Here is a 13,514-nt window from a genome sequence, read left to right on the forward strand (position 1 = left end):
TAACTGAGAGAAGACGATGGGGGAAAAGGCCACATCAGCCCTGAGGCGGTTTGGAGGAGTTTTAACAGGACAGGACAGAGAACGGCCCGACAACACCTCAGGAGAGTGATTCTATCAACAACTTCACACAGATCATTCATCTTTTCACAGTTTTTAAAATAATGATATACAGTATATTGTACTCCAGTAATTTAACAGCAAAACAAGCTCATTCATTTATCACATGTATGTTTCAACTGTACTTTAGGATTCTAGTTTCATCATAAACCTACGTCACGGTTCAACAGAAGAGGTGAGTCGTTTGGTCAAAGCAAATTCTGACATGTGTGTATTAAACGTTACGGCATTGAACTGAGCATCATACAGGTAACGACAGTTTGTTGAGAGCTCAAGGAAACTTCATTAAGAAGTGAAGTGCAGGTAGAAGCAGGTCGGAGTGAGGAAACAGATCATCAGCCTTTTCTCAACTCATAGATCAACACTAACTGGTCCACAGTCTTAGTGTAAGACTAATCTTACTAAGTGCTAATCCTGGTCGTGCCCGTTATCCATCCATACCTGCACTCTCAGCTTCTGATTGGCTGAACACACCTGATCCAGGTAATCTGCAGTGTGAAGAGCAGGGAGAGTCGGAAAACAAGCAGCACAGTTGAGGTGTTGAAATAAGTCTGAGACATCTTTGTGATCAGCTGCTGGTACGAACACATTGATCAGTTAAAACGTTCCTGTAGGATGACGTCAGATGTTTTTATCCTATGAATCAAATCGTATTGACACAGGATCACACACCGGCGTCAGATAAACATGCTCTAAAATCCAGAAAGCTGATACGTGTAAAACAGGACGGTCTTTCTTTGAGGCTGTAGATCGTGTCTCTCTCACCTCTGAGTCCTATTGAAAACTGTAAAATTCCTCTTTCACAGCGTTTCATCATCTGATGAGTTCATTCATCAGTGTAAATAACCCATGTGTCGTCTGGCTGGTGGGGGCAGCTGCGTGTCATCATCGTGTTCTTCTTCTCTGCTTCTTGTTGTTCTCCGCCTCAGTCTGATCTCTCTGCACAGACGCACCTGTACATTAAAGAACAGTTTGTTAATTAACGTTTGGGTGGGAGAGTCCTGACATGTCCCTGTCACATCGCTCCCTGAAGTCTCTAATTAATGAACATAAACAGCAGTGAGCAGTGATTAATTACAGCTCAGTGTAGCACCAACAGACACCCAGCTGATATTTAACTGTGATATTTTGGCCCTGAATAGCTAAAATATGACATGAGGGTGTGTTGTTGTTCAGCATCACTACAGGCTTCACACAGCGTTCTGTGTTTGTCTATAAATGTCCCCCTTAGGCAATATCATTAGGAAACACATACCCAGCTATACTGATCTATGAAACCAGGAGAAACTAATCAATTAGTCAAACTTTAAGCATGCTTAAAAGACAAAGGCCTGGATGTCCTCCAATTTCCTTCTTCTAAATCCAGACAAGACAGAGGTTATTCTGTTTGGGCCTAAAAATGTGTTACTTCCAGACTGAACTATTGTAATTCATTATTAATAGTTTGTCCCAATAACTCATTAAAAAGCCAAGTTAAGTTAGCCGAGTTAATCCAAAATGCTGCCGCCAGAGTTCTGACTGGAATTAGTAAGAGAGATCATATTTCTCCAACTTTACCTTCTCTCCATTGGCTCCCTGTAAAATCCAGAATTGAATTTAAAATTCTTCTCCTCACTTATAAATCCCTTAATAATCAGGCTCCATCTTATCTTAAAGACCTCATAGTTCCATATCTTCCAACTCTACGTTCTCAGACTGCCGGTTTACTTGTGGTTCCTAGAGTTTCCAAATGTAGAATGGGAGGCAGAGCCTTTAGCTACCAAGCCCCTCTCCTGTGGAACCAGCTCCCAGGTCAGGTTCAGGAGGCAGACCCCCTCTCTACATTTAAGACTAGACTTAAAACTTTCCTTTTTTTATAAAGCTTATAGTTAGAGATGGATCAGGTGACTCTGAACCATCTCTTAGTTCTGCTGCTATAGCTTAGTCTGCTGGGGGACCTCTACTGATAAACTGAGCTCCTCTCCTCTCTCCTTTCTCCTCTATCCATTCTAATTCTACCATTTCATGTCATTAACTTTGTGGCTTCTCTCTCTTTTAGTTGTGTTTCCTCCTCTCTGTCTCCCTCTCTCTGTACTTTTCTGCAGGTATCCTCGGCCTGGAGCTGTACATCTCCAGAATCCAGTTACTGGTTCTACCATCTTGTCCAGTGTTTCTGCTGCTTGTCCTTCTTTTGTTGCCTTCTGTTTTCTTTTCTTCTTCTTTTCTCTCATGTGAATTGTTGCATGTTCAGATCATAGCAAATTCAAATATTTCAATAATTGGTTTTGTAAACTGAGTTCTGACAGTGAAAGTTAGAATACATCAAAACAGGCAGAAAGAAAACACACTTTAATTTGTTCAAGTGTGTTTCTATGCACCAAAAGCAACCAGACAGTATTTTCTTAGCCTCTGATTGTCACAGTAAGATTATAAAGTAAAATCCAGACAGGAGGATGAAGTTCCTGAATCCCACCAGAGAAGCACAAGACTTTCACACCCTCCTCACCTTCTCTTCCACCTTCACCTGTCCCGTTACATCCTGTGACACTCAGACTCAGGTGTGACAGGACAAAAAAACCACAGCTCTTCTACAACAAGCAATCCAAAAAAAAAAAAAAAACAAAACGGACTAAATATCAAACAAAACACCTGGAGGAACAGAAACTGAACAGTAAATAGTTTTTCAGTTTATGTCACAACATCACTTTGCTCTGAACAATTTAAGAACCTAATGTAGATTGAATCATACGTGGAGTTATAACTTTGGTTTTGATCTCCCCCATGAATCCTGATGAGTTGGTTCTGACCAATTAGCACACCTGTGGTACAAAAGTAAGTCAACAAGCTGCAGTCTCCTTTTTGCTGGAGTCTGGAAACTCCACAACATCTAACTCACAGCAATAGAAAAACACAGCGTGCTTAAAGTAATAGTACACAAACATTATATGTTTTCATGTTTTTATTGAACATAACATGTAAACATTCACTGTACTGGGTGGAAAAAGTATGTGAACCCCTAGCCTTATGACTTCTCCAAGAGCTAATTGGAGCCAGGAGTGAGCCAAACTTGAGTCCAATCAGTGTGATGATATTGGATGTGTTGCTGAAAGATGTCCTGCCCTTTAAAAACACACCAGTTTTGGGTTTACTGGTGTCAAGAAGCACTGCCTGATGTGAACCATGCCTCGCAGAAAAAGAGCTCTCAGAAGACCTACGATCAAGAATTGTTGACTTGCATGAAGCTGGAAAGGGTTAAAGAAGTATCTCCAAAAGCCTTGATGTTCATCTGTCCATGGTAAGACAGACTGTCTACAAATGGAGGAAGTTCAGCACTGTTGCTACTCTCCCTAGGCGTGGTCGTCCTGTAAAGATGACTGCAAGAGCACAGCGCAGAATACTGAATGAGGTAAAGAAGAATCCTAGAGTGTCAGCTAAAGAATTACAGAAATCTCTGGCACATGCCAACATTTTGGTTGACACATCTACAATAAGGAAAACATCAAACAAGAATGGAGTACATGGGAGGACACCACGGAGGAAGCCATTGCTGTCCAAAAATATTGCAGCACGTTTGAAGTTTGCAAAAGAGCACCTGGATGTTCCACAGCACTACTGGCAAAATATTCTGTGGACAGATGAAACCAAAATTGAGTTGTTTGGAAAAAACACACAACACTATGTGTGGAGAGAAAAAAAGGCACAGCACACCAACATCAAAACCTCGTCCCCACTATAAAACATGGAGGAGGGAGCATCATGGTTTGGGGCTGCTTTGCTGCTCAGGGCCTGGACGGATTGTTGTCATTGATGGAATTCCAGTTTATCAAGACATTTTGCAGGAAAACGTAAGAACACCTGTCCCCAACTGAAGCTCCACAGAGGATGGGTGATGCAACATGACAATGACCCAAAGCATACAAGTAATTCAACAAAATAATAACTTCAACAGAACAAAATACACCTTCTGGAGTGGCCCAGTCAGAGTCCTGACCTCGACCCGATTGAAATGCTGTGGCATGACCTTAAGAGAGCCATTCACACCAGACATGCGAACAGTTTGAAGAGGAGTGGTCCAAAATTACTCTAGATCGTTGTGCAGGTCTGATCTGCAACTACAGGAAACATCACACCATGCACTGTGAATGTTTACATGTTATGTTCAATAAAAACATGAAAACATATAATGTTTGTGTACTATTATTTTCAGCAGACTGTGTTTTTCTATTGTTGTGAGTTAGATGAAGATCAGAGCACATTTTATGACCAATTAATGCAAAACTCCACGTAATCCCAAAGGGTTCACAAAGTTTTTCTTGCCACTGTAGATTTACATATATTTATATGTGAAACCTATAGATAAAGAGAACAACAGCTGAACATTTTCACCTTTAGAGATTCATCACTGCCTCATCCAGCCTTATTACTTCAGAGTATTTAATTACTAGTACTTATATAAATCTGAATGTATGCAAGTATTTTTATTCAGCTCAGTGTCTCAGTTCGTCGTCCTTGTCGGAGTTCTCCTGTTTAAATGTCATTTGTTTTACTTGTGTGTGTGTGTGTGGTCACAAAGCTTAGGGGGTGGGTGGGGAGTGAGCGAGTGTGTGTGTGTGTGTGTGTGTGTGTGTGTGTGCAAACGGACATTTTTACGGTAACAGTTGCCGTCTCTCAGCAACACTCAAAGACCTATACACACTAACGGCACACAATTGTGTTTGGCACCAGGGAAGTGTTAACTGGCTAATCCCTTACGGCCGCCCAGACGCTGCCTGCTGCTAATTCACCGCTCTCCACAAACCGGCCAGTGTTTACACACCAGACCTCCATCACTGTGGGAGAATGAAAAGCTCTTGAGACGAGCTTTTCTCCGTCCAGGAGAGCTGTCTGTCGTCTTTCAGCGTGTAGAGAAACTGCAACAGAGAGTTGATTAAAATCAACAGATGCTGCTGCTGCTGCTGTCACACACACATTAACCTCTGACGCTCAGCACACTCACTACAAGAGTAAATGTTCGACATGAATCATATCACTGGGCCACAAAATACATTGAAGACGGTCAGTGATGGTCACGGACGGATCAGAACAAAACCGGCACACAAACATAACAGCACATGACGTAACCTCGTTTTTGTGGGTTCACTTCTTCTGAGTCCTTGTGGTAGTTTGCATCTCTGTAGTATTGGTGGTAGTGTCTCTTTGTGGCCTTTTTTTGTGTCTCTTTGTGATAATTGTTTTATTTCCTGTATTTTTTGTGCTTCATCATTTTGTCTGTTTTGCATCTCGGTGGCTATTTTTCAATTCAATTCAATTAAATTTTATTTGTAGAGCGCTTTTTACAATTGACATTGTCACAAAGCAGCTTTACACAACCAAAGAACAGTACATGAACAGTGAATGTGTATGAGTCATAATAATGTGATTGTCCCTGATGAGCAAGCCGAGGGCGACAGTGGCAAGGAAAAACTCCCTGAGAAGACAACAGGAAGAAACCTTGAGAGGAACCAGACTCAACAGGGAACCCATCCTCATTTGGGTGATTACATGCTGTGTAGGCAGCAGTCCAGTATAACAGTTAATGTCTTTAAGTTAATGTGGAGTCCAGTTATTAAGAGACAGTATTTTGTCTCTTTGTGTCCATATTTTGCATCTCTGTGGGAGCTTGGTCTCATTTTTGTTTTGGTTTTATTTTGCTCATTTTATTTTATTCGTCTTCATTTTGTGGTCTCATGTCTTTTAACTGAACTTCATGATTCCATGAGCCCAGGGGCCTGTTGGGTAATCTATCGTCCATGCTGACAGTACACCAGAGTCATTTAACACATACCTTGGCAGGTGACCCTCACCTCTACACTACTTATTGAAAACTTAAGTTAATTCAAAAATTATTTTTGCAGCATAAAATAACAACATAAAATATGGCTGCAATAAAAAGACGAGACAATTAAAACATTATACAGTATTCAGAATAAATGGTGGAACATGTAAAAAGTGGCTAATTTGCACATTTGCTTCGGTACTTACATATATTTAGCTTTTATTTTTGTACTTTCAGTAAAATGATGAATGCAGTACTGATACTGTTAAAGCTACAGTAACTAATACTAATAATGTATGAAATAACGTATGTAAATGTGAAGAACTTCACAGTGCAAACAAATGACTGAGCTTTGGTTTTATTCTGTGTTCACGTTGTGTTGATTTGATTTTATACTGTCCTGCTAACATACGGCATGAGAGCGCACAATCAGTTTTTCCTGTGTTTAAAATGAATTCGTGTTGAATGGTGACTGACTCTGCTTTGGTTTCTAGATGATCCAGACTGGCTCACACTCAACTACACCAGGTTTCCACTGACAGAGAACCACCACTGTTCGTATGTTTGCTCTTCTAACCAACCAGAGAGTTTCACATAATTCTGCTTGATTAGAAAGTTTTTAGTATTTATTGTAATTTTATACCAACTGACAGTTCGTCTCAGTTCGTCTTGCTGACACTTTAGCACACTCTGATTCTACCTGTACGAGGTAAGTACAGTTCTGAATGTCGTCACAGGTAATAGAGTAAAAGTACCTGTGATTTACTTAAGGGTACTACTTGAGTAAATGTTTTTCTTCCCACCACTGTCGTTGTAAATGTAAACCAACTACTGATCCAGAACCAGAACCAGAACCAGGCTCTGCTCTCGGACATCAGAATGTGACTGACACCATGACGAAGTGTTACCTGATAGAAGGTCAAAAGGTCACGATATAGAGAAAAGTCAGTGGTAGCAGATTCTCAGGTGTGATTCAGATTTTTATTGTGTGCGACAGAACAAAGCAGGTAATGTTCACTTTAATATTCGAATATTTCATATCTTATTAAAGAAAACACATTTCCAGACATGTTGATAATGCAAATACCTGTAGCTGGGAGGATCCAGGGGATGTGAACATGAACTGTGTGAAGCTGAAGTGCAGCCTGAAACGATAAATCCTGCAGAGACTGCTCTCAAAACAGTTTGGACATTGGAAGATTAAATATGAAAAGCCTCCATCTGAAGGAACGAGACTATTCTCAGAGCTCTGACACCAAACGACGGCACTAGTTACAGTGAGAACTATTATTACAATTTATTCCACGAGTTTATTAAAATGAGGACACCAGTTCATTAGGAGGCTGCAGTCGCTCATTTTACAGCTTTATTTGAACAAAAAACAAAACTAAGCTAAACAAATGCATGATTCTTGTTTAAATTGTTAATTTGTAAAATCACTGTTTTTTTCTCATATTCACATTAAAGTATAATTTAAAACATTTGTTCCAGGTTAAATTACAATGTTTCCCGAAATATTTCATGTGGAACCGGGGTCAGTAAAACTAAAGCTGCTTACAGTAATTTACTGTGAAGTATTTTACACTGACCGAAAGATTTAAATTCATCTTCTTGATCCGACAGCTTGAGAAATTTCTGTGACCGGTGGAAGATACAGACAAAATGGATCAAAACGTACATGTATAAAATATATAACATGTTTTATTTAGTGCTGAACAGATGAAACAGTCAGTTGGTAAAAATCTAATAACTGATGAATTATTTGAGTGATTTACTCAACTTATTTCCAAAATAAAATGATTTGCTGCTTGTATTTTGTTGTAATGACTAAAACACAGTTTTCAGACAGTTTGACTTCTTGATGCTTTGTTGTAGATTTAATTTCAGTATTTAACAGCTGATTTAACTCTTCTCCTACATGGAGACATGAAACTGTACGTACCAAACAACAGAACATTAAATTCTATCTGAGCCCTAAAATGTTTTGTGTGAAATTTTAGAGACAAATTTTACTTGACAACAGAAACTGCAGCTGTCACATAATCAGAATAAAAATCACATTTGAAATGTGGAAGAAAATCTCCACTAGGAAAATACTGAAGAGAAGCAGCAATAACCAGTGTTTCATAAAGTGTGTGCAGGTGAATGACAGGCTGTTTCTGTATTTTTCCCAGGCAGGTTTTTTTAATGGAAGTGAATGAGCAGACAGAGCGCAGGGAATAAAAAGCCCGTTGTTCATGTTCATGCTTTTCAGCCCAAAAAACAAAAACCTTACAAACACTGAAACATTTTCTTTTTCAGACATCGGAGCATGCAGCAGTACAAATACAGACAGCAGGTCATTTAACACAACATACGTTAAATAAAAAAACACAGCTGCTGAATAATAATAATAATAATAAAAAAACCTACTTTCATATTTTCCTTTTAAAAAGTGCATCAGAGACAAATCGTTGCATTCAGGGTCAAATATCTGCTGCGTGTTTTTTTCAATTGTGACATAAATATATGATTTTAATTCATCTCTCATCTCTGTGATTGTTCACACTGATCATTACAAAGGTCAAAGGACTCTTTATTTGGTTTATCAAATGCTTGTTTGCATTTCCTGTGGACTTTGTTGCTTTTATTTAATCTGTAGGAAAACTCCTGAAAGTGATCCAATTCATTTGCTCTAGGTTTTAACTCTTGTGTGTGAAGCAGAAAAGCAGCAGCGAGGCCTCGGAGGGAGAAACGGATTCTTAAAAAGTCATTAATCTGAGACTTCTCTTTGAGCTGCAGAAGAAAAGACTCCGAACACAAAAGATCTGGATAATCTGTCCGGACACGATCCGAGCGAGCTGCGGAGGAATGTGGAGAACAAATGTTACAGTGGAGTTTCTGATGCACATCAGCAAATCAAACGAACCCCCACGACCAGAGGTCAGAGGTCAAACCTTCAAACCAGGTTCAGACTCCGCAACAAAAACACAAAATAACGTCCCGTCAGTGCACCGCCACCGACGACTGTAGGCCCGCGGAGGCCGGGGAGGGTAGCCCCTCTCCGGGCGCGGCGGGGCTGCTTTGCCCGGTGGCTGTTTGCGGGGAAGTGGGGCTCAGAGACTGGGGCGAGTTCGCGAGGAAAGCCGGGATGTGTGTGGGTAGCCCGGGCAGCCCCGGCACCGAGGCGGGTGTGGGTTTGATGGGCACCGGGATGGCGGGCAGAGTCTGTCCGCCGTGACAGATGGACTTGAGCGGCATGCCGTAGGCCGAGTAGTCGCTGGTTGCCATGGAGATGGGCGCCGAGGTGTCCATCATCCCGGAGCCGTACATGTGCGGCCAAGCCGGGGTCAGCTGGTTGTGCAGCGGGTACCCGGTGGCGGAGAAGGCCGCCAGCCCGCCCGGCATCTTGTACTCTCTGGCGATGATGTTCTCGATGGCGAACGGGTGTTTGAAACCCGACGGCTGAGCCACGGAGCTCAGGTTGTATCCGCCCGCCATCTGCGGGAGGTGCGCGGCGGCGTGCAGCGCGCTGAGCCGCAGCTTGGCCTGCTGCTGCAGGTACTGGGCGGCGTCCTGAGGCTTGCTGGGCGCCAGCGGGTCCGTGGCCTGCATGCTGCCCACCTTGAAGCGCTTCCTGCGTCGCAGAAAACTCCCGTTCTCAAACATGTCGCCGCAGTTCGGGTGCAGAGCCCAGAAGCTGCCCTTACCGGGCTGGTCCGGTCTGCGGGGGATCTTGATGAAGCAGTCGTTGAAGGAGAGGTTGTGGCGCAGGGAGTTCTGCCACCGCTGCGTGTTCTCCCGGTAGTACGGGAACCGGTCCATGATGAACTTGTAAATCTCACTGAGGGGGAGCATCTTCTCCGGGCAGCTCTGGATGGCCATGGCCGTGAGAGAGATGTAGGAGTACGGAGGCTTCTGGTCGCTGTACGTGTTCCTCCCCGGGCGAGGCATTGTTCTGCTGGATCGGACCGGACCGGACCAGGCCGAGCCGGGCCGGGCCGAAAAGAGTTCAGTCCGCAGAGAGCAGAGAAGACTGACCTCACTCTTTCTGAACTTTGAAGACTTCCTGCTCTTCGCGAACTAACAGAAAGTTGCTTGGGGTTGAGCGCGCATGTTCCCGGTTTTACGCACAGTTACCGCAGGAAACTCCGCCGAAGAGTTGATGAGAAGTTGAAGCAGTGTCTGGTTCCTGCCTGCTGCAGGTCCTCAAGTGCACCGCGGTGTCCCGTCCTCCTCCCTCCCGGTGCTGAGCTGCGCTAAGCGGCTGCTGCTGCCTCCATGTCCCTGTTCCGGTGTGTTCCGTCTGCGGACTGGACGCGTTGACAGGAGCAGAAAAGACCCCCGGAGAGGAGCTTCATTAATGGGCCACTTCTACACCATCACATGATCACAGCCAAGAGGAGGAGGCAGGGAGGGGACTCGGGGGGGTGGGGTGGGGGGGGGACACGGGGGCACAGTCTGGTTTCATTTACATGTATTTACATGAACGCACTGAGCCAACACGAGTCAGTTTCACGCGAAGCCGAGAAAAGCCGACAGAGGCGCCTGATTCCCGGGGACGTTTGTGGCGGAGCCGCGTTGCGCTCTGTGGAGGTATGTCCGTGTGTGTGGAAACATTTTACGCAGCGTGTTTGTCAGTATGTGTCTGGGCTGGGGGGTGTTGGTTCCCCTCACCAATTTGCACTGACAAATAGAACCGCTGAGAGCTGATGTTTGCTGGACATTTGTTTGTGTTCAGTGTGTTTTTCTGTCTTTACGCACATGTGGCTGTGAATGAACTGAGCGCGTCAGAAACTTTAAATCGATTATTTCCACAAATCAGTTGTTAGACTTTATCAGACTCTAACAGTAATTATTACTGAATGACTTAGTAGTTTGAAGCTTCTTAAATCAAAGTAAATTAAATTCCGTTTCAAGGTTTATTCTGTCCTCTCAGAAATTAATCTTTTTAGACTTTTAGAGATTTTTTTAAATTAACTTTATTTCTAAAGCCGATTTTATTCCTGCAGAAATGACAAAAGTGTCACAGATAATTTGATATGACGCAAATAAACGCAGCAGTTATTATTACTATTATTATTATTATTATTATTATTATTATTATTATTGTTATTGTTATTGTTATTATTATTATTATTATTATTATTATTATTATTGTTTTATTATTATTATTATTATTATTATTATTATTATTATTAACAACAGCTCAAAACAATTTCAAACTTCACTATCAATAATGGCAAAAATAAAATTTTCACGTCAGTGTTTGCTACAGAATAAATCCGACAACAATAATTAATTCGGTTTAATTATGTGTGAATATTTGTTTGACTAATTTATTTTCAATCAATAAGTTGAAGCGTTTTTCAGCATTTTAAACCACATTGTATTTAATAAAAGGCAGCATCTGTTTTCTTGTATTCCAGATCAGACTGTGTTTGATCACAGGGAGGATTTAATATTCCCAGAGGACAGAGGGGGGGCAGGGCAGCAGGAGGGGTGACACGTCTGACCTTTGACCTGTGATCTGATAATCTAGAGAACCGAGTTTTAATTGGATCTTTGTTATAAATATTTTAGTTTTACACAGATTGTGACTGTTTATTAAAACTGATGTTCGTGTTATTACGATAATGATTCTGCTGAGTTTTCATTTAACTGTTTAACGTCGTAAATTAATTTATTTAAAATAAGACAAAAAATAGAATGAACAGTTTTTCTTTCAGCTGGAGTTGAAATCTTCCTCCTGTAGATGAAAGATGAATTTCTATTTAAAAACTCAGTTTATAAATGATTCAGATGTTTTTTAATTGTTTACTTTGTTTTTAAATGTTCAAATAAAATATCAACTAATAACATCATGAATTTCTTCTTTACGTTATTTCTTGTTGTAAGAGACATTTTTGTAGTTTCTTCTTATTATTATTATATCTATTAATTATAGTGTGATGAATCAACCTGTATTAACATTTCTATTAACAAGGTATTTGATTTGTTTTCGTTTCTTCTAATTTTGAATATTTTAACTAGAGACAAATTCCTTCGATGTGAAAATGACAAATCTGTTTCTGCTTCAGTTTGATACTTTTATTACATCTAAATAAAATTTACAGGAAATGTAAATGTTTGTCTATGAAGAGTTTACATTTTAAAATTGACCTGTTCTCCCTGTAATAAAATATACTTTATATCCAGGAGGGACGAATTAGAGGAGAGAGATTTTAATACTGGACAGTTTTTCTAACTGGGCCTTATGGTTGGAGGTGTCATCATATTTAACTGTGCCCCTTTTTAAACGTCCGTACAGAAACTCTGTGGTGTGAATCACCTGTGCTGGTATAAAGAATATCGTTCCATCAGTCGGCGACTCTCTTCATTTCCCAATGTTACTGTTCATACTGTGAATGGAAATGTATAATTTACAGTCTGCATTCAAAAATTGATATTATATAACTGTATACAGTCAATTCTGATGGAAAACAGATGCAAATAAAACTAAAAGTAATTTAATCCCAGTAAAGATGAAAACATTCTGTGTTTAAGACATTCTGTGCTTTTTATTTACAGATGTTTCCAACATTTTAACCACATATAAAAAGTGAGAAACAGCGACTCCTCCCACTGTGACCTCATAAATAAATAAACAGTCAAATTATCACCTGACAGTTGTTTCAACTTAAAAACTGAGGAGGAGGAGGTTTTAACCCTGATCTTCACCTAAACCTACAACGCACAATAATGTCCGACTGAGGTGGAGCAGGGCCTGGTAACATCTGATGATCTTAAAAGTCACTGTGCAGCAGTACTTTTCATTTTCAAAGGACATTTACACACAGTCACCAGTGGATCAGTGGACGGGAAACAGGAGAGGTGATGGACAAAGTCTTTGTGTGACTGCAAGATGTGACTGAAGCAGATTTCTCCTCCAGTGAGTCCTCTCCTCGTTGTGCTGCTGAGGATCTTTGCAGATCTGGAAACCCGTACATGGTTCAGCTGCTGAAACTCTGCAGCTACGAATTAATGTCTGTGTGTGTGTGTGTGTGTGTGTTTAAAATGCAGAGTAGCAGCAGTGATGGTGGAGTTGGTACTTCAGCACGCTCCTCATCATCCACCAACACTTCAGCTGCACTCAGAGTCAGAAACAAGGCAGACCACACACACACACACACACACACACACGTTTCTATAGCGGTGCAGACACTCACTGACATAATGTGTTCCCTAGAGCCCTGCAGCTCTTGTGTTTAATTACTTTTCCTGCAAAACGCTGCAGTTTAGTTGTACAGGAAGGTAATGTTTAGGAGATAGGAGGAGGTTTTTTGATGTGAAAATAAATCAGATTTAAGATGGGACATCACTGTGGTGAAGAGATACAAGAAATGATCACGGTTTGGGTTCAAATGCTTTATTAGGTCTGAATTCTGAATGTGGTGGCACATGACAAAATAACAGTCGACCTAGTCCAACAGTGTTCTCAGACTTTTCCGTTTCATCGGAATCGAAACAGCAGATGTAAACGGTGCCTCGGACCACAGAACCGAATACGTCAAGAGTCTGCAGGAGGACATGAGTCTGCAGGACGACATGAGTCTGCAGGACGACATGAGGCTGCAGGAGGACA

The 13,514-nt window shown here is 41.3% G+C and overlaps 1 protein-coding gene across 1 annotated transcript; it reads right to left on the reverse strand.

Moving 5' to 3' along the window:
• Window positions 1-8,896: 8,896 nt before the first annotated feature.
• Window positions 8,897-9,844, reverse strand: LOC113174695 (forkhead box protein B1-like). Its single transcript, XM_026378783.1, has one exon. The coding sequence runs from the start codon at window positions 9,842-9,844 to the stop codon at window positions 8,897-8,899; it is 948 nt and encodes a 315-aa protein (XP_026234568.1).
• Between the last annotated feature and the right edge of the window lie 3,670 nt (window positions 9,845-13,514).

Source organism: Anabas testudineus, chromosome 3 (genome assembly GCF_900324465.2).
Source record: "Anabas testudineus chromosome 3, fAnaTes1.2, whole genome shotgun sequence".
NCBI lineage: Eukaryota > Metazoa > Chordata > Actinopteri > Anabantiformes > Anabantidae > Anabas > Anabas testudineus.